The 21,920-nt window shown below is 38.0% G+C and overlaps 1 protein-coding gene and 1 long non-coding RNA gene across 8 annotated transcripts in view; one reads left to right on the top strand and one right to left on the bottom strand.

Annotated features, from left to right (window-relative positions):
- Positions 1-4,235: 4,235 nt before the first annotated feature.
- LOC109631774 (uncharacterized) overlaps positions 4,236-21,920 on the bottom strand; it is an 18,652-nt gene continuing 967 nt past the window's right edge. Inside the window, exons 1-4 of one of the 4 annotated variants that reach the window (XR_011246133.1) lie at positions 20,296-20,338; positions 15,472-15,566; positions 15,257-15,356; positions 4,236-5,123 (exon numbers count right to left, since the gene is read on the bottom strand). This is a non-coding gene — a long non-coding RNA (uncharacterized lncRNA). Of the gene's footprint in view, positions 5,124-15,256; positions 15,357-15,471; positions 15,567-19,413; positions 19,718-20,295; positions 20,339-21,920 lie in introns of those variants that run through there. The other 3 variants (XR_002202873.2, XR_002202872.2, XR_011246132.1) reach the window with 3 other exon arrangements.
- Positions 19,700-21,920, top strand: part of fam204a (family with sequence similarity 204 member A) — a 14,939-nt gene continuing 12,718 nt past the window's right edge. The window contains exons 1-4 of one of the 4 annotated variants that reach the window (XM_020090020.2): positions 19,700-20,025; positions 20,361-20,445; positions 20,649-20,679; positions 21,498-21,600. In XM_020090020.2, coding sequence (XP_019945579.1) covers positions 19,837-20,025; positions 20,361-20,445; positions 20,649-20,679; positions 21,498-21,600 — 408 coding nt within the window. In that variant the 5' untranslated portion in view covers positions 19,700-19,836. Of the gene's footprint in view, positions 20,026-20,360; positions 20,446-20,645; positions 20,680-21,494; positions 21,601-21,920 lie in introns of all 4 variants that reach the window. The other 3 variants (XM_020090011.2, XM_020089992.2, XM_020090002.2) reach the window with 3 other exon arrangements.

Genomic DNA, 21,920 nt, shown 5'->3' with positions numbered 1-21,920 from the left:
CATCTCTCATAAAATGATTTCAACAAACGCCCAAACTCTTGTTGAATCAGTCAAGAAGCCATTCTCGGGGGTTCGCCTTTTGTTGAGTTTTGTTTTATTTTGGCAACAATAGGTTTGTCCTGCCCTCAGTCCTCAGGCTCTGTAAACACGGTTAGAAAATCACCAAGCGTATAGTTGCTTGTCTAACCACTAATTTCAGCCACAAAATCAATTTGTACAGCTTTGCTTTTCTCCAATAATACAATTTGTTTTGTTTCTGCTTTGACCTCTTTCAACAATGTGGACCTTTTTAATGGCAGCAGCAAAAGTTCACCCTCTGACTTCTGAAGCTGCCTGTGAAGAGCAGGGTGATCCATGACCCGTCTTTAAGTACAATTTCCTGTAGAAAGAGAATCCCCTAATTTCTCCTAACTCTGCCATTAGCTACCATAAGCATGACCGGCCCGTTACCTTTTGTTTGGGATCCCTTGAAACCACTATCTTATAGGTGGCTCAAATCAAATCCCTGCAGCCTGAGTTTAATAAGAGAATATTTTGCCCCTATATTTTAACCTTGTTATCTAATATCCTGTCTTTTTAGTCCGCAGTGTGTTTTCAGCACACAGAGCAGCAGTGCCAGAGAGTGTGCGTCGGTTCACAACAGAGGCCTGACATCCTGTCTGTTGGAGCACAAAAGTTCACGAGTGGACTAACAGATTTTTGCGGGAATCTGCTATACTGGCATTGGATTAGTTGAATTAACAGTTTGCAACTCACAGAGCCAGCCTTTATTTTTTATTTTGACTCTACCTGAGCCATGGAGATGATTGTTGCCTAATATGAGGCTCAATGTGAGATTATTCACTGATTGATTCATTTTATGAGGATATGCACAATTAATGCTTTAAGATAAATAATCAAACCTGATCAGAAAAGATTCTGCGACTTCTCTGAGCTAACTCATTGTTACTCAGAGTCCTGAAATCTCTTTTGTAGCTGTCAGACACATGATTGCTGTAACAGGGTACTGCATTCGCCCACATTATGTGTCTCCCAGAAAACTTTGTGTTTCCGCAAAGGTAATTTTTGAGGAACAGAAGAAACACAGGCGTGTTTTAAATAGATGGCAGTGGATCTTTGCCCGTTGAAACACTTTCATGAGCTCATGAAATTCTCTGAGTTCACAGTGAAGCGTGTAATTCCACAATGACAGAGGAAGATTGAAAATATCAAAAGTGAAGTTACTAAGCACCGAGCACTCCGAGGCAGGAGGCTGCGACAGAGGGGGAGTGCAGTCCTGTACATCTAATATTGCAGACAAAATGGTCACGTTACCATCTCATTTACTGTACTTCCCCATGCTGGAAAAAAGCTCTACCTTATATCTGCACTGCCTCTGAGGCTGTTTTGGAGACTTAAAGTGGAGGAAACCAGAAACAAAGGCACAATCCGAGGACATGGAGTGCAATCTTGAAATGGAAAACTGAAATGGGGAAATGGTCTCTCGCTGAAATGTTATTTGGACGATAGCCTGCATAAGAAAAGAACTGTGTTTGGTTTCTCATTGAGAGTCACCAGCAGGGCTCATTGTGATAAGAAAATAAGTCTAATGTTACCTGATCTGGTATAATGTGGACCAATTACCACTCCATTGCACTTCATTACAGGACTGTAATAGGGCCGGGGGTCAGTGCTTGAGATGGAGTAGCAGAGTGAGTCGTCATTGATAATATGATAAAAACTGACAGTGAGAGGCCCCTCTGACAAATTATTGAAATTTACAGTTGATAGGGAAACACTATAACCTCATTTGGTAAGCAGCTGGCAAGCAGTTGTACAAAGCAGGTCCTCTAACACAATGAGAGGCTTATAAAGGTAGGGAAATCCAAAACTATCACAGAATAGTTTTAGACTCCTGCTCATTTGCTTCTGGCACTCAGTGTATGTATTCGGTTTTTAGAAATATCTTAAGTCACACAGATCACTCGCGTGGACGGTATGTTTCCCTCCAGCAGGTGGATTGTGGAGTCATTCTCTGGAACGGCATAACCCATCATTATACATCGCAACAAAAATACGCTGACAAAACAGCTTGAACAGACAAATCAAATCCGACCGCCGTTATTTTTATTCCTAGTGTGTCTCCAGAGTGCAACAGAGAGAGGCGAACAAAATATAAAATCACCACTGTGCTGTTGGAAACGGTATAGCAACCATTTGTTTGCCTCGGTTAAAGTGCCTCCATTTGAGGCGCCTTGAATAAATACATCAAATAAACTGCCATCAGACATACATTTTCAATCCATCAAGGTAATCAGATTCTGTTTACCTGAATGGGAACTATTGTAAAATGTTATTAAAAAACTTAAATGGAGTTTAGGTGTAGAATAGCTAGGCAGAGGAAATGATGAGCAAACAGCGGGATAAGATTCCAATTACTATTAAACAAGCATTGCATTGACTAGTAAAGAGGAAAATAGCTTTGACATTTTCCACAGCTGGAGCTCCCACCTGACAGGCTTTGTCGTACGAGAGCACGGCAAATTCAATTCAGGGGCTTTAAGACATGAGATTGTCAAAGCATTTGTCTGAAATATACTGCTGCATTTTCAATTATTATATCTGCAGCAAACATTTATATGTGTGGTTCAAAAATCAGTGGTTATTGTGTAATTTTATATATAAACAATGAATCTTATGTAGTTTGATTAAATAACTGGAATCAAATAGAAAAGACAGAAGGCAACAGAAGGCATGTTCACAATGTGTCTCTTCCAGCTCTAACCTCTGTGACTGCAGCACATCCCAGTGTTAAGAATTCAACAAGGCCATAAAGTCATTACCTTGTACTGAAGGAAATATAATTTATGAATCATTTGGAAGCCCAGTTAAGTTTATCTCACATATCTAAATAGGCAATATATTGAATGCATGCTTCATTGATCAAAACTGTTGTGGAACAACTTATCAAGCCGCCATCTTTAACTACTATTTAAAGATCATTTTTTTTCTTTCATCTACCGTCTTCACTCGGCTGAAATCACTTCGACATGATAAGACAGTCAATTTGGATGTCAGCTCTGGCTACAGTAATCACACTGGCCACTAGATAAGTGTGACTTTATTTATTTATATTGAGCCCCGTGCGTGTCTAGTTGAAGATAATAGTTTCATTTTCCTGAGAAAGTTTGCCAGCTGCCCTCATTGTGGAGTAAATGTGACAGATTCCTGCTTCATTAGGATTCATTGGGCTGACAGAGATGGATTCATGTGATGAATGAACAATAGCAAACGCAATAAGCAGGATTCCATAAATCTCTCTATTTATATAGCACTGGCTATATGGCTATATGTCTTTTGGATACATGCTTTCCGGCTTTTAGATTTACAGATTGCAGCTGACAGCAAGAGGCTAAAGATGAATGTTCACGTTCTAAAAAGTAATGGTTCAAGAGTAGCACCACCAACATATCAAATGTGCCAATTACTTTCAAGTTTTAGGTGATTTTCTCTTCAAATTCAAGACATTTTCTGCTAAAAGTGTTTAATGATTAATTTATAGAATTAATAATAAGGATTAATTTAACTGTTTAATTTGAAAATAATTTAATGATAATTGAAATGTCTTGTAGCCTGAGTTCTTTTAGTCAAGTTGGATTCAAAACACTGCATGTAAAATGTCTTAAGAAAAAGTGTTTCTGGGGAATTATATTGTTTTAAATTACTAATATGATAATAATATTCATAATGTCTACTTAAATAGGCTTTTACATCCATTGACTAATGTTTGAGTAAATGAATTAAAGGACCAGTGTGAAGGACTTAAAGGCATCTAGTGGTGAGGTTGCAGATTGCAACCAACTTAATATCCCTCCCCACAGCCCTTTCTTTCCAAATGTGTAAGAGGAACTATGGCGGCCTTCAGAAAGTAAAAATGCAAAAATACCTCTCTAGAGTCATCATTTAATTTGTCCATTGTAGGCTACCGTAGAAACATGGTGGGTTCTACGAAGGAGGGGCTGCTCCCTCAATATAAAGGACTCATTCAAAGGTAAAAAATATCACAATTAATTAGTTCCAAGTGATTATCTATTTACAAAAACATAATTGTGAATATTATAGGCCTATTCCATTTCTGCTAATGCAAACCCTTGAATCCTACAGACAGGACTTTTGACATTATATAGCAATGATTTAAAGACTCACAGACATTTTTGTGTTGCTGCTATTATATAAAATGAATGTCAAGTCTCATATTATACGCTGTATTTTCTTCATTTTTTATTTATACATTGTATTCTATGGCAATAATTTGCAATGGTTTTTCCAGAAACATAAAGGACATACAGTACTGTGGCTGTTTTGTAGCTAAACATAGACAGTAAAGTATCACTGGTCAGCTGATGGTGATCAATGTGATACAAAGTCTACCAGCTCCATTTTCCGCGAGCTTGAAATTTAATAAACCTCTATTAAACCGATTTCTTGAGTTATCAACAGATGGTAAGGTCAGCTGACAGTCTCCTTGTGGTCTGAAGGTAACACCCCTGTGCATTAGTGCCTCAGCTTATCTTCTACTACATTTGTAATCTTGAAGCATTCTGGAGTGGATTTTTGATGAAGTGGTTTGTTTCCAGAAGTTATCTATATGGCCTCTGAGAGACTATCAGTGACAGACTCCCATTGTTTTGCAAGTCGGCACGATGCCAGGAGGTATTGCTTGTCTGAGTCAGCAACAGCAACACTGAGGAGTGGAACGTAGCAAATGGTCACTTATCCTGCTGCTTCAGTACATATGACATGAGTTAAAGCAGTGATGCTGAAGGATTAAGAAATATATAGAATGGCATTTCTGTTTTAACTGTGAGAAATGGGAGGTGACAGGGATGACAAGACAAAGACTGGGAGGTTAAACAGCAAAGAGCCATGTGGAAAAATAGGCAACATTAGACGTGCATTAATCAAAAGCAGCTCGGATGATGTCATTGACTTAATTTGTTCTATTACAATAGAAGTCTGGATCCATCAGCACTGGTGTCTCCTTTCAGATACCAACGAGGGTTCCTTCACATTTCCAGTGTGTAGGGTCGATAAATGGATCCTTGTAGAACATTTCTTGATCTGGAAATCGCCTTAGGGGTTTACTGAGGAACAATGAAGTAGAATTATGAAAGAGGCATGTAAGAAGGTATACTATATAAATTAAAGGGCACACTTATAGCAATATAGTATTACAGAGCTTCTTAGTGAAGCAGGAGGATTTTGCACTTCCACAATAAGGCACAAGAGGTCAGAGCTTCACTACAAATACTCTGAAATACCTTGGCGTCTTGTCCTGAGAGTGTGTGCCAGACAAGCTGTATTCATCATTATCATTAAGGGCAATGCCTGAAAGATGTCTATTGAAATAAGTTTGCTTAAAACATCATTACAAATCCAATTAATAGTGTCATTAAACCAGATAGAAAGGAATGACAACATTGTGTGATTTGAAATTCTTTTAAATAATAGAAAGACTAGCGCTGCGTAGCAGGTAGAAATCTTATCAGTGATGTTTAAATGTAGATGTTATTTTGGTAGGAAACGTTATAACCTCTCGTGACTGGCATGAGCTGCACTGTTACGTTATAGTTACTGTTATTAAAAATTACAGTTGCTGGGGGCTTTAGCAAAATTTTGTTTGTTACAATTTAAAATCGGATACAAATATTGCATTTTACATTTAAGTTTAAGCAGATTTTTTCTCCCACAGCCCATGTCATGCACTGTATGTATATACATATAAATATTAGTAACCTATTCTATTTCTACAAACAATCCATTTCTTGCACATAAAGATAACAAACCATCAGTCTTGCCATGACAGGATGAACTGTGCCAAACTAACTGGCTGCATGGAATTTACCAGCTGATCAGGAAAATCTTATTTGTAAAAGACTCCTGTTACTGTTTCTTTTAGTATAGTTCAAGTTAATGATGAAAGTGGATTCAAGGTAAAAGAATTGTAGCAAGTAGACTGAGGTATTTTGTTAAAATATGTAACATTTTGCTGTATTTTGTTGTAATTATTTTGTTAATTTATTTCATGTAAAATGTCTTTTAAATTCCCATGAAATGTCATATTCTGTATATAATGTGTAACATAATACTTATTTGTAATTATTTGTTTGCAACCTTTTCATTTATGTTTCCTATATGACAGAATATATGAAAAATGATCCATAAAATGTAAAGGTTAAATAAAACAGACATTGAACCTATTGTGTGAAAGTACTTCTGCATATGTCAGGTGGATAGTTACGTAGGAAGACAAAGCAGATGTGAAATCTAGTCGGGTAAAATCATACAAATGCAGTTTCTGTGTCATGAAACGTTACCAGATTTAAAACCCAAGCTAGAAAACATCATGCACACACATCAGAGCAAAACGCTGATTTCTTAAATTGGCAAAGAGAGCTGCTCACTCTGAAGCGCGTAAGCTAATTCTCTTCATTAGCCAAACCACCTCAAAGGTCAGCTGAACAAATCCAGTTCATTTCATTTGAAAACAAATGAGCTTACAATGTTGTAACAAATCATACGCATGACAAAATTCTGTGCACTAACACTTTAAAACAGTCAATTCATATTTTTACCTTTGTTTCCAAGCTTTCTGTCATACAATTAATGATGGGGATCATGGCAAATAATACACTACCATATACAATGTTATAAAATGTCAATACTGTACATTTAGCTTCTCCGTCAGCTGATCTATCAACATTTTAAAACGCAATTTCAAGGAAATGATTCCGGTCCACTAGTAGATTGAATGCCACATGCCCAAACCCCAAAGGAGTGCATGAATATCCCATTAAAGCTAATCTGTTGTCTCGCTTTGCCGTTGGAAAAAGTCCTCCACCTGACACACCGATCCCATTTTCTCCTCCACCGTTGACGACATTGACACTGAGAGGATTACAAGAAAAATCAATAAACATCGGCAACTTCATGAATGAGCACAAGTCTCTGTGAGCTGATACCCTCACACCAGGTTAGGTCTATTTACCTGCGATACCAATCCACAGTGGGATTCTCTGTAGTTAAGATGATAAGATGTCAGATCATGTCACCATGCTTAACAATGAGAAGACAACTCACTGCTATACAGCACATATCCACATGGTGTTGGTCCATCATGACGTGAACACCAGCTCCGTGTTGAAGCAGAGGGAATATATGGAACTACCCAGACACCAATGTCAATGTTAAATAACACCAAAGACCCTCTGTTATCCTCTTCATCCTTTCTCTTTCTGTCTTCGATACGCTCAGTATCTCCACATGTATCTTAGTTAGGAGACATAGAGTGCTCATAGACTATAAATAAATGTCTTCAGCTAGATATTCTCCACTTCCTGCAACTTTAGCAACTTCATATTTCCATTTGCAGTTGGAAAGTAGATCTGTAACTTTCAGCAAATGGCATGGGACAAGAAGAGGCAAGACTGCCGACCAGACAGACGAGCGTTCCACTCTCCAGCTCTTAACAAGCATAGTAATACATCAGTCAAAAGCAATAATTTTACCATTAATGAAATTCCAATTTGCCTTCAGTGCATTTCACGTTGACATTTTCCACATTGCAACAGTGCTTTGATAAAGTTTTTAAAATGCAAAAACGCATCTAAGAGGCTAAAGACCAGCCCGGGTGTCAGCGTGCCTGGCAGAGGACTATGGTACTTAATTTTTATCGCCATGCGCCCGGGGCATTGGAAGCCTGAATGTTAACATTGGCTCCATTTTCATTATCATCGTATGATTATGGATTTTACTGCATTTAGCTGATAATACAACTAGGAGCTCACCTTAAAAGAAGTTGCTCGAAGGTTTCATTTCTGCCCAAATGAAATTTTCATTTGACAAACAAGTATAATTAGGCTGCACTTCTTGTTCAGTGTCAGTCTGTTTTCTGATTGAACTTAGACCAATTTACTGCCACTAAATGAGTTTGAATAATTTCCATTCTGAATGTCTTGGGGACATTAGCTTTAGGAGTGCTAAGTGGCAGCTTTCTTTTTGAAGTTGCTGATTATTTGATGCCACCCCTGTCTACCTATACATTTTTCAGCTTACTTCAAAGTTAACAAGGGAAAAAAAAATGCACATCACCTACCTTGGAGAACAATGAGAATTTGAAAGTGTTTTTTTGGCCAGGTCTGGGAGGCAAAGTGAAAATTACTTTAATAAGTGTGTAATAAACTTCGTTAGCTTCAATGCTCTTTGCTTCCCCACTTTATTTCTTTCATGTGGCCACCTTTATTGTACTGAATGAGGATTTGTTTCTCTTGAAACTTTACACCTAATAACTAATATTGCAGTATCAGTTTCATTAAACCACTAATTACAAATTAATACATTATGGATTATGAGAACTGCTGCAGCTGCCTCTCTGTTATTAAAAGTAATATAACAGTCATTTTTATTATCTATCAGGGAACAAGCAGAGGAGCTGGGCACTGACTTGTAGGGAGTTATAGCATAGCCTTTATCCACATGAAGTGTTTATTTTCCATAACACAATAACTATAAATATATTAGCAAATAAAATTGTTGCAGATTACCTACTATTAATAGCACTGTAAGCCTCTGCAGCCACAAGCTGAGCCACAGCAGACCACTGTGAATGGCAGAGGAAAGTGGGGTTATTTGTATATTCCCCCCTAATGGATTTGGTAGATAACCTAAAATCTGAGTAACAGCTATTTCAGTAGGGGTAATCCAGTCATCCTAAAAAAATAAAATGAAAAAAATAAAAAAATAAACACCAATGTGGAGCGAAACAGAACGAGAGAAATGGAGTGAATAAAATTGGTGAGGGCAGAAGAAAGAGAGGATCACAAATAAAGCTCATGTGGGATTGATGAGAGGAAATGGGGATTTTGACAATGTGATTAAGTAATGGTCTGAAAATATGGAAGCAATGGCAAAAAAGAGAATAATTTACTCAAATGTAAGAGAACTGCATGTCAATGAAGGGCGGAATTACATTTCATTATCATAAATAAGGAAAACCAAACTGTGGCTTAGTTATGAGGAGTTTAGAAGCTGGTGAGCAAAAGACTCAACCTCAGATCCTCCAACACTGCTCTGAACGTTTCCTCTAGATTCTCTTTTCTTGGTTACATGTGAGGATTTTGGTTATTAACACTAAATTGTTTCACAATAACAAACATTTTAAATCATTTTTGGGTTACTGGAATATGTAGTCGTATTGGAATTTTAAAACAAAACATAATCCAAAGATAAAACATAAATTTCCAATGTTCTGTGCACAAAAACACAAGCTCAAGCCCTGTCCCGTTTCCCAAAGTGTCACTAAATAACAAAGCTACACACAGAGCAACGGTGGTCTGCAGTGCAGAGGTCTATTGAACTAACGTGACAAAGGACCCACTACAAAGTGGAGATAATGCTGTGGGATCGACTCAAAAGACAGAATTACTGTTGGTCCAAAAGGATTGCTGCACATCTGCAATTCATTTGCATTATGCTCATTTTTCCAAGGACTGAAATGACTCCAAACTTGTACAACAATCTGACTCACAAATAGATGTACTGCGGCTTTGTCAGTCCTCAAGTGAATTGTTCAATGAATACCTGAGGGTAAAATATCTTAAATGCAATGTCAACAAGTTATATTTTATCTTGCTTGAACTTTGAATAACATCAGAGTTGTTTTTCTTATGTTGAGTTTAAACACAGTTTCAAACTGAAAGACACTTGAAATCTGCTTGCACAATTACTTTGAAAGGGATTTCTTACTTCTGCTCTAACAATGACTCATTGTGATGAGTCATTGTGTTAAACTGTATAAGACTAGTACTTGTGGGTATTTGGTTTCTGTCAAATTTCTTAATTTTCATTTAAATCTTAATAACATATATCTTACTGAGTCATTGATAATGTAAAAGCACTAATAAATCTGTTAGGTAAGAATGTGCCATAAAACAGTGACATATAATTAAAGGGACATTTCTTTGCTGTTAATGAGGCGACAAACTGGTATTCAGGTATAAATTTTACAATATCGTTACTCTGTTTTTTTATGGTCCATTCATTAGCTTAATTCCTACAAACTGAGACAGGATGGGATGATTATTATAAATTCTAAGTCAAAAGCTGTGGAAAACACCTGACAGCACAGATTATTAAATGACATGGTGAAATTTCATGCATGATTCTCTGTCTCATATAGTACTTTGTCAGAAAATGTTGACTTTTGCTGCTTTTACATCTGCCATAATAATTACCAAGAGCCTCAGTGCATTGTGGAGACAGGCAGATTGCTGCCGTGTGTTCGCTTCCTGGTTTTGAGATGATGATGTGTGCCACAAGAATAAAAACAGTAAAATATACTTGGGTGCCATCTTTGACAAATCACAGCAGTGAATTATACATTCAGTAATTATTTAAACTCTTTAAATAATAACAGATGCCCCATTCGCCAAGTGGGAGATCATCATTCTAATGCTTCCACTACATTGTACTGTATAAATAATGTGTGCATTTGATAATCTACTTGTTACTCAACCATCATCAAACAGATGCTCTGGTTTAACTCTTACGAGGTCATGTTATTTAAAGGGCACCTATTATGCTCATTTACAGCTCTGTACTTTTATTTTGGGACTGCACTGAAGAAGCATTACAGTTAAAAAAGGAATTATTTACCTCAAACTGCCTGTGATGCAGTCACTCAGTAGAGTATCTCACAGAAACAGGCAAAATTATATCAGGCCTCCTGAAAAGCCCACTTTCTTCTGACTGGACTAACATCTGACAGTCTATCCAAGGGCATCACACCCAACGCTTGTGAGCTTGGCGTCCTCCTCCTCCTCTTACCAGTGTGGTTCTTACAGCAAACTCTAAAACTAAAAAATTATATGATAACTGATTGGAAATGACATCTTCTCAAATGTAAATTCCAGCCTGATTCTAATATGGGAGCATGAGAGTGAACAGCACAAACCTCCACAGAATCAGAGATCATTTGGTAAATATTAGATCTATTACCAGTTTACTGTGTGACATAAAGGTGGATTTAGTCTTTCAATCCCAATCCTTATATAAACATGTTTCTATTAATAGTAAAATACATGTAGAATACACATGGGAAATTGGCTCAACATATAAAAGCTAACACTGCTAGTAAAATGTCATTTTGCTTTTGCCAAACAACTGTATGCCAAACGTGCACCATCAGTTATTTGCGTTCTGGAATAAAAAGCACTGTATAATTCTACTCAAGTATTCATATACTGACATAAAGATGACTTGACAAGGACTGTTGGGCACGTGTCTGGCAATTAAATTAAGAGTATAAAGACTACATAACACATCATCTCACCTTTACTTGCTGACTGTAGTGCAAACAAAAAGTTTTAGAAGTAATTAGAACAAGTCTAAAATGGTTTGTCATCTCCCCTGGTAAGGATTTCCAAAGATTAAATCTCTCTTAACCCCGTCCACAAACAGCGATAAAGCCAAAATCTGATTTCAGTATCTCCAGCCCACAGTTTCCATCCCCATCCATAAGAAAGCTGCTTAGCCTTGGCAGCTAGCACATATGTGAATTGATCCAGTGGTAACAGAGAGTGCAAGAAATCTCTGAACTAAGCTGTTCAGAGCCCAATGATTAAATGGAAACAAACAATGCAAATCATTTACTGAGCGCCTCAGGATCCAATAGTTTAAGTGGCCGTCTTATCATTATAAGCAGAATTGGTGACGTTGATCACATGCTGCTGCTGGTGGGAGTTTACCCAGCTTCAATAACCACCAACACTCTCCCTCTATTCAGATCTATGGCTAAATCCCAGGTGAGTGACAGGTGCCAGCTACAGGGCTGTTAGGAGAGAGCGTTTGTTGATATAACCATGTTTTCCTCTCTTTGAGCGACTGATCTGCAAAGGTACACATAAAGGCCCTCCTTCAACAATGTACACAGAGAGCACTTCGAAAGGAGTACATAAAAATGCATCTCCCCTCTCCCTGCAACATTAAACAGCGTGTGAGGGTTGGGGGTGGCGGGGGGGCTGCGGTGGGAGGCATGCAGGGACTGAGGAGGTGGGGGGGTTGGCTGAGGGACTCAAACAAACGCTGGAGAGTGGCAAGTTTGCATTTGCCCATACCAACAAGCTCCTATCTCATTAACAAACCGCTGAAATAAAAGAGTGCTTTTTTGGCTCACAGCTATAAAAAAAATTATCATAGTGATGATGTTCCTCAGCCGTCAACAGAGCTGTGATAACGTTGTTTGATGATGACTTTCCCATGAATGTTAAGCAGCCGCCGCGGCAGAGGAAAGGAGCTTATCAGCGCCTAATGCCCATCTCTAATTCCTGCCCTTCTTGAACTAGCCATTTTCTAACAGCGTTAACTGTCAAATTTACATCCCGTCTTAATGCCACTAAAGAGTACGGGGGATGAAGAGTAAATGACAGCAGTGTAATGAGGAAGGCAAGGCATTCCTTCTCCTACTTTCTCTCCCCCTCTCTTTCTCTAAGGAGAAGGAGATTTCCACTATATGGGGGCTTTTTTTCCTCCTCCGGTGCCATGATGCCGTGATGGAGAGCTTACCTGTGAACCTACTGTGCTGAAGGTGCACATGAGCTTAATTAGCACCAGGTTCTTTTGTGAAGTAGGTAAAATAGATTTTTTTTTCATTAAGCACAGCAAATAAATATACAGCATAAAAAAAATCCAACAATGAAGCACACAGGGAGACATTTAAATATGAGCATTGTGATCTATCTACAGGCAACAAGCATTTGCTGCAGAAAATGATGGCAAAGGGATCAACCGGAGCTACAGACATAGCCATCATATTATTATAATAAATAGAGGTCAGGGCAGGGCATTTAAAGTATGTAGCATGGTGAGCAATCACTATACATGTTTATGCTTCTGCATGTTTTTGTTTAACTTAGTAAAATTGGGTGGCTTTCCATGATTTTTGCGTATTCTTTTTTATCATGAAAAGATAAAACTGTATAAAACACTGTAATCTGTTCACAAAGCACAATGTCATCTAGCATACCTCTTTCACATGTATTATTAGTCACTGTAGTCTTGTGCTCATAATTAAAATGATGATTTGGTGCAACTAAACATTTGTCATCTGGGACCTAACCATTTAAATCTCCTTCTTTTAAATTGGCACAATGTGCATTATATCAATTCAAAATGAACTACTGCAGGAGACAATCACTTCTGGAATTCAAATAAAAGAAAGTGAAAATCATATATGTATATACAACAATATTAATAATAATTGCAATATAGTCAATAATTCATATTGTAACAATATAAGAAAGATTCAACATAATGAAACATACAGAAAGGAGGTATAACATATAAATGATCTACCTCAGATATGTAAAATGTTTAGATGTCTGTCAAGTGTTTGTCGTTTAAAAACACAACCTCCACTCAGGAGCAAAAATTTGACTCTAAATTTAAAGCAAATAACTATGTCACATAACAAATGATGTGAACACCCCCCCCACACACACACACAAACACACACAGTATGTATATATATATACATACATAATACTTTGCAGAAAAAGCCTTTGTAGTCATGCAGACTCCTGCTCCTTTTATGCAAATGAAACAAGTTGAAAGTTTCTGCATGTAATTTAAGATGGCATTTAAGCCTCCTACCCTAGATACTATCATCATCATAATTAATTCATCAGGTAATATTTCCCATTATTTGAAGGCATTTTATGTCATGCTAGGTAATGAATAGCTACGAGGGCATAAGCGCTAGTTAGCTAAAAAAATACAACAGTATTCAGTGTTAATTATAATTTGTAGTAATAAAAGTAGACTGCTGAACATTACAGAAAGGGAATATTTCAAATTAATCCACCTGATGGATAAAATATGGAATCAGTTGTGTTAAAGCATATTTGATTTCTTAATATTGTCACTTGGCCTGGTGAAAGATGAGCACCACATCGTTTGTGGATATCTAGATTTTGACTCAATCATTGGTGGGGGTTTCATATTCAATCTTCCTTTTCTTAGAGAGAAATTAGAATGAAGATAAACAGAAGAAAGGTTTTACCTTCCATCTATGCTGGTATAATCAAGCATGCAAGAGAACCTATGAATATGTAGTCCATTTCATCTGAGGGGTCGGACTCTGGTAGGGCAGGCCAGCCAAGATTAAATCTCAGCTCATCTGATTGGACCACATAAAGATTCAAACTGAGCTAATTTCATGCCGATCTGGTTGCCTCCAGTGAAACTATCCAAAAGGCAAGAGGCTGTAATGATTTGGAAAGGAAGGAGACAACAGATAAATGGTGAAATGAAGTTGAAGGGCCTTCTTACCTTTGAGAAGAAATATTTCAATTTAAATGTATTACTTTATCAGGATAAGGTCCTCGAGCTCCGGAGCTCTGAGATTACACCAATTAAACATCAAATATGATGAACTAACTGCAAATGAACAAATGCTGTGTGTGCCCCTGTTTAAAGGCTGGTATTCTACTATTGTTCAGAGATACCAAGTTACAACTAGTCAGTTAAATCTGCTGCTATAGAGTTAACACGAAATGATTAGTTAAGTGAATGGATAAAGTGTTTTGGTTTTGATCACTTAGTTCAAATTTTCAATAATAATAAGTGTCACTGTCAAGTCCAAGAATGAAGTATGTATATTTATATACATGAAGAGCCACTTCTGTATTGTATATAGATTTACATGTAAAACATTTACATTCAGAGTTCACTGTAACAACCTGTACATGGACAGTTTGTTGTCCAGCTCTTACTAGTGCTGTGTATAATACATTTGTTTATATTTGCTTATCTTGCTGTATGACTCTATGTCATCTGTGCACTGTCCGCTCTCTAATTCATTGTGTGTGTCGTGTGTTTTATATCCTTGTCTTTGTATAGTCCAGGTTCACAGGGTATTGTGGGGAACGGGTCAAAATGTGAGGGCTGCTATTCTAACTGTGGTTTGTGATTATGTAAGGTCACAGCTGTGACCCGACTCTCCTGTAGCTTAATAGAAAAACAATAAATCATTTGATCACGAAAATAAAACTAATATAGCAGTTCTTCATGTTATTCACACATTATATAGTCCGTCTGTTTTGAGTAATCAAAAATAAAGTGATAATGAAAATGTTATTAAGGCCAGTTTGATATGCTCTTCCAAAGAAAAAGGGTAAATTGACATAAACCTATAATGTTTATATTTCAGCCAAAAGATTACCTGACTCCATCTGCGTAAACCAGAAAACATCCAGAAGACATGGCACTGGTGTGTCTCCAACCCTTCCCTCGCTCTGCACTTCGCTGCTGCTGAGCTCTGCCTGTGGGCACAACAGATTTGACACAAGAGTGCTGATGAATCTCATCAGTTTAATGTGTTTATGCTTGCTAAGCCCTAAAAGCTTATTGCTGTTCAATGGAGTGCTACAAAGTTACCTAATTTCCCCCCTGGTCGTCTCTCCACACGCAGCCTCTCTCCCTGGGTCTACACTGGCAACACAGACTCCCAACAACACGACGAACTGTGCAACCTGTGGAAGCCAGAATCCACGCTGTGTCTCAATGATTTGTGTTATCAAACAGAGAAAAGACCTTGACAGAAATACAGTGGAGAAAGATATTACTGTTTTTTTCCACCTAAATGAAACCCATGACTGTCTCTCTCCTTCCACATTGATCCCTTTTTACACCCTTTTCACAGAGTAAGTGCTTTAGTCTTATCTCCGCTGCCCCCACCTCGCCTGTCTCATATTCAAACCAATGAGGCAGGCTGCCTATATGACAGCTAACACCCAGTATTAATTAAAATGTCATGCCTCCAAATCAATATTGTAAAACAGTTCAAACACAACCCCATCGCCACTGCTGTGATAAGTGCTTTTGGGTGACAGGTGAGTCCAGGGAAAGTGATGCAGGAGAATGGTATGACGGAATTATCCGGAGAGAACATGTAACATTAAAATTTATGACCCCCCTATGTGTTACTTCATCGCTCACAATTGCAAATTATCCACACTGTCACGAAGTGTGCTGCGCTAAACTGACAGATCCATAAGTCAGCAGCAACAGGCCAGGAGGCGAGAACTCTTTAGCTTTAGACGTTTCACTGCAATGCGTTAAAAGTGACTAATGTGGGAAAGAGGGGGAATTTATGAGTGCGACAAAAATAGCTGCAATCCATCTGATTGTGTTCATGATAACTCTGACAAAAAAGAATGTTGATTGGTACTAAACTACTTTAAGTGGACTTCTGTTACACAAGGTATGTGAAAAGTTTCCATGAATAAAGCCAATAAAACCGAGAACTCCTGAAATTTTTTCACAATATTCCAACTATTGTAAGTGACAAATGGGTTTGATTCAAAACTTTGGTTGAGACCGTGCGCGTTCACACACACTCAGGGAAAGATACCGTTCAAAAGGGATACGGATAGAATGTGACAAATTCTGTCAGAGTAAATATAGTTTAATAAATGAATTAGCTTCATAAATAATGGCTGTAATGACATTTTAGGGGACAATAAGCCTAAGCGTTGTCAGGAAATAGTTGATGTATGAGTTTCATGCCTCAGCGGTTCCTCAAAATGAATAGGCTTGGGAAGATAGCAGGGGCCTGCAACCAGCCTATTTCCTCGAATTATCTACTTGTTGTCAATTTGCACAGTGGAATTACACATGCAAATTGAACTGCCTGCACAAACACCACTTGGAGATGATAAAAACAAATTAACAAAGGCTATAGAAGGAGGATTTATTTCACTGGCTAACCCAGGTCAAGCAATACATGTATTTTACGATTGTGTGTACCCAATTTTGGTGTAATTATATCAGCAAATTATTCTTTGTAATCGTATTATTTTTTCCTCAACCTTCTCCTTACACACATAATTAACTTCTTTCACATCCTCACACACACAAAAAAACACAGCTTGCCTCTGTATCAGAGTGGCACAGTTCAATCTGATGTGGACGTTCGCTCTTGTCACCTTCCTGTAGCTTAAATCCCAAGGAAGGTGAGAGGTCGACAGTTTAGTGACACAGTTTAATGTACGTGTTTGGTAAAGGGGTAGACAAATCTACATAGCAGAAGTCACAATGTTAAAATATATATAATCACCTCTTAACATCATCCCTCATATTGGGGAGGAAATTAAGTGTCCCCGGACCTCCACGTTTGCTATTAGATATCTCATTTACTTTGTACACACAGTGCTAATCTGCACTAATGAATTCTGCCACACCAAGCCAGATCGAGATGACTTAAAATTATTACCACTTGCAAAGATATGCCTTTCCTCATTTGAGGCTCAATTTGGCTGGCTCGCAAAAACAGTCTGTCACAGTAAGATACTAATAATTAGGGTTTTAAGATGATTAGTTTATCTCTGTGCTCTTACAGTCCTGCCTCTTATCCACCATGGCCAAAACTTAATAAGAGGCTCTAAGTTTTAAACAGCCAACTCCAAATTACCAAGAAATGACGGAAATAATGAACTGGAGCGCATGCCAGGGAGAGAGAGGGAGAGAGAGAGACAGAGAGAGACAGAGAGAGAGACGGAGAGAGAGACGGAGACACAAAGAGATGGAGACACAAAGAGATGGATGGTGGGAAAGCTAAGAGACATTAATTCAAGTGTGAAATAGAACACAAAGTCTGGTAATCAATAAGGAAATGATTCAGACCTGTAATGCCAAAATTGTTTAGCATTAACAGGACTTTGTGACTCTCATTTACCTTCAGACGCCGCTGTGCTCAACTTGTCACACATGTAATTAAAGTCGTGATAATGCTGAGTGAGTGATACCAGTTAATGGTTGCATATTTTTGAGGATGAGATAGAGATTTTACATGTTCCAGATGACATTCAATATAGCATAAGCCTTATCAGCCCAGTTTAATATGCAGCGCCTTTTGCAAAGCTGGACAGAGTAAATCCCTCATCCTAGGGTACAGGAAGTTCAAGGGGAGTGCAAGGTCTCCAGGTTTCATTTGTTTTACATTTGTGTCACGAGATAGGGCTGGCTATTGAAAACAGAAAAAATGTGTATATCCAAAGCTGGCATCACTTGTCTGATGGACTTGTCTGATGCTGGCTCCATTCTTGACGGCTATTTTTTTAAACTTATTCATATCCAGTATCTGTAAGAAAGAAATACAACCAGCCAGAAATTGCAATATTTGGGGGTAGGACCTAGGGAAGTTTGACTCTCTTGCCGTTTCCGCACTAACAACAAGGAGGCTTATGTTGTTTAATCTAACAAACCTCCAGCACATTCCCATGGGGTAGAGAGTGTTATGGCACAGGGAGAAATATGCTACAAGAGGCAGGAAGTAGGTCTCTCTGAGCACCCCTCCCTTCTAATATTTTAAAATATATATGCATTTGTTTCTTTTGGAATTTCTGTTTTAACATTTAATTCTATTGTTATTATTATAAACATGTACAACAATAACTGCAATTGTTCTTATTATTATCATCTATATATTTTAATGAGGTGTATGTCTTTTGGTATGGCACCACCATGTCTGTAGTTTTGAAAATCTCAATAAAAAGATTTAAATAATAAAAAGAGTACATGGAATATTCACAACGATTAACATACTTCTTTAAATACATATATTGATCCAGGCCACAGTCTGAAACACAATATAAATGGATTTGATATGAATTGTGTTCATTTTTTTTTTTACATTGAAAGCAGAGGAATAAAGGCACAAACAGAAGAACATGTTATTTATTTAATTGATATCTTAAGTGAATACTCAATTATCAAAATTGTGTCATAAGCGTATGAGTGATTATCAAGCAATGGATCCATTCATTTGACAGTCGTTCCAGGACTGTCTGCTTAATTTTCAGACTGTAGTTTTATTGACGGACATTTAAATAAGTAAGCAACCAAAAATATAAAGTTAAAGAAAACGTGTTGTTCTTTGATTATCCAGGACTTGCAGACAGCACAACACTGCTGGTTTACCTTAAACACTGTCCTTCTCACACACAGTGTTCAGCCTATCTAAACCTATTGACCTTTACTCTGTACACTGGTGTTACAGGTCTCAGTCGACATTCACACGGCAGACAAAATACAGACCATAATTTATGTAGATTGTTGGGCTTTGCAATAAGATGCAACCGAATGAAAGCCTGATGTGAATGAGTGTGAAAGAGCAATTTAAGGGTAGATGTTCCTGTGCCAGTGCCAGCGGCTATACAAGATTTGCATGCTAATCATTCTGATAATAATGTAATGCCCGCAGCACTTTGAGCAAATTGCGAATCATTGGTCATAGAAGGAAGCTTATCTCGCCTCAAATATAGACTAACATTTGAATGAATCCTGGTCATTCTGGGACCTGTCAGCCGCCTGGCTCACCTCAATTAGAAATGCTCTTCACTGGACTTCACGGCGGACACGAGCTGACACTGCTGCGGCTCTTCAAATAGCTTATATTGTCAGGTTGAACTCTAAACACGAGTTAACACGAGTTAACACGAGGGAGGCGCGGTGTGAGCTTCCAAAAGTCAAATAGCACTTACCTGTTACAAGTTCCGCTCACCATAAACAGCCAATCAGAGCTTAAGTCTCGTCCTCGATTACATTTGTAACCGCGGTTCTGATTGGATGAAGTGTTCTACGTGCTCGTGCTCCGCCAATCAGTGCTTTCCTTGTGAAAACGTCACTGTGTTTACCCGGAAATGAGAGCGAGAAACAACCGCTGACCGACTTCTCTCCGTGTTTTTAGTTTATTAAAATGAAATATTAACCTGTAATTTGACTGAAAACCGCTGAGTCGGAATGTACAGCGGACTTTTGCCCAAAGGTTTCACGGAGGACGACCTCAGTGACGAGGAGCAGGATGTTGAAGAGAAGAGGTCGATGGAGGAGAAGTGTGAGAGCTCAGTGATGGAGGACGCAGCAGTGACTCACACTGTCAGTGGCTCCCCGACATGCAGTGTGCCTGGTGTGTCCCAGGAAGTGTGGCAAGTATGTTGTTGTGTTGTGCAGTGATCTGCTGTGAGCCTAGCATCCAGAGATACAAGCTAGCTGCGGTGTACCTGTGGTGTTGTGGTGAATGAGGGCTGACACAACATTCACTTCACTAGTTCTGTTGAATCCACAGACCTGCATGCCAACATGTGAAAGGATTTTGAAGCCACACTGAACTACTCATATATATATATATATATATATATATATATATATATATATATATGCACTGTAGTTCAGTGTGGCTTCAAAATACAATACAGTTACCTCAGAAGTAGATAATCTGGGGTTGTGGTGCATTTGTGAATTCAGGTTGTACGTCTCTGTTAAAGAAATTTCAGGACCTACGGAAGAAGAGGGATGAAATGAAGACAATGACGGTTCAGAGAAAAAGAAAAAGACGACGACACAAGAAAGGTGTCAGCGACCATACAATACATTTTCTGTCTCCATGACTGCCACTGTTATTATGTATTCTGTTCTCATGTAGGTTAAAAGACTCAACCTAACCTATATTAGAGCTTTAGACCACCAATACAGCATATCACTTTTTAGATGATGTTGATTTGTATGAAACTATCCTAACAAATTTGAACTGTGTTTCTTGTGTCATTCAGCAGGAACAGAAACTGAGGAGCCGACAGAGACAAGGTACAAAAATTAGACACTGTCAGCTCTGGGAAGTTAATACAACAAAATGGCTGGCTATAAATATCAAGTAATGTTTAAAACAAAAGAGTGGAAACACTAAACACTGTTTAGCAGCCTGATCCTAAATGTTGGACCTTCACAACACATTGAAGACACCTAAAGCATCACATTCTTCAAATCAGTTTGCATAGCCTGCTACACTATTTCACATCATTAAAATATGTTATAATTTAAATAAAAAAATATACAATTTATTACAGTAATATACCAGTCTGCAGGTCTTAACACAGTCCAGTGGCTGCCTGATCTAGTCTAGTCTTGTCTAGTGTAGCATAGCATAGTATTGCATAGTACTAGACTAGTCTGGTCTAAAGCATAGTATAGTACTGTATAGTACTGATATGCTTTTGTAAATGGTTGTTTAGAATGTGGAGCAAATGTGTTCTGTCGTAAAGATGCAAACAATATTTATCTTTAGTGATTATTAGTGAAATCATCATCAGTCTCAACTAGTGTACAATCAAATTCAATACAAATTGAAGACATGGCTTAAAGCAAAACAAATCATGCGATCATGTGTAATTATTCCACTGTGCCTTTGTATAGTATTTGCATTGTATTGTTTGATTTTTATAATGTCTTTTAATCCTGGGTTATTTGCTTGTTTTTATTGGCTGTATTGTATTAGCACATACAGATCTCATTTCAGTGTAGAAAATAGATAGTAAAGGATGGACACTGAGTAGAAGCAGTGAATATCTTATCTCATCACCGGTTTACATGTAATGAACATAAACGCACATTCTTTCTGTCAGCAGAGTGTGTCAGGAGGAACGGGAGCAGCACTGGGATGGGCTTAAGCAGTATTTTGGTGTAAATGATCGATTTGATCCCCCTGCATGTTCCAACCCCCCTCTGAAGGTAATAAAGACTCCTGCCTTCCAACTTATCTGCAAAAGGTTTTAATACTGCGTCTGTCGTAGCTGTTAGCATCAACTTCACATCTTTTATGTTTCTGTGCCGCAGTATGCTCTCATTGTTTTACGTGACATGACATATGGATTAGAAGAATCCTTATGGTAACTCAGCCTGACACTGAGACGAATAATAAGGATTATGTTTGGCTACATTTAGTGATAAGATTAGGATAAATCTCCTTTCTTGTAGAGTTGTGATTAACATGAGATGTAGGTTATTCTCTGCGAGAAAAAAAGTGGAAATCTAAAATAGTGTTCTGGCAC

This window comes from Paralichthys olivaceus, chromosome 14 (genome assembly GCF_024713975.1).
Source record: "Paralichthys olivaceus isolate ysfri-2021 chromosome 14, ASM2471397v2, whole genome shotgun sequence".
NCBI classification, from domain to species: domain Eukaryota; kingdom Metazoa; phylum Chordata; class Actinopteri; order Pleuronectiformes; family Paralichthyidae; genus Paralichthys; species Paralichthys olivaceus.
The sequence above is the reverse complement of the archived record's forward strand: the minus strand, read 5'-3'. Positions and strand labels throughout refer to the sequence as shown.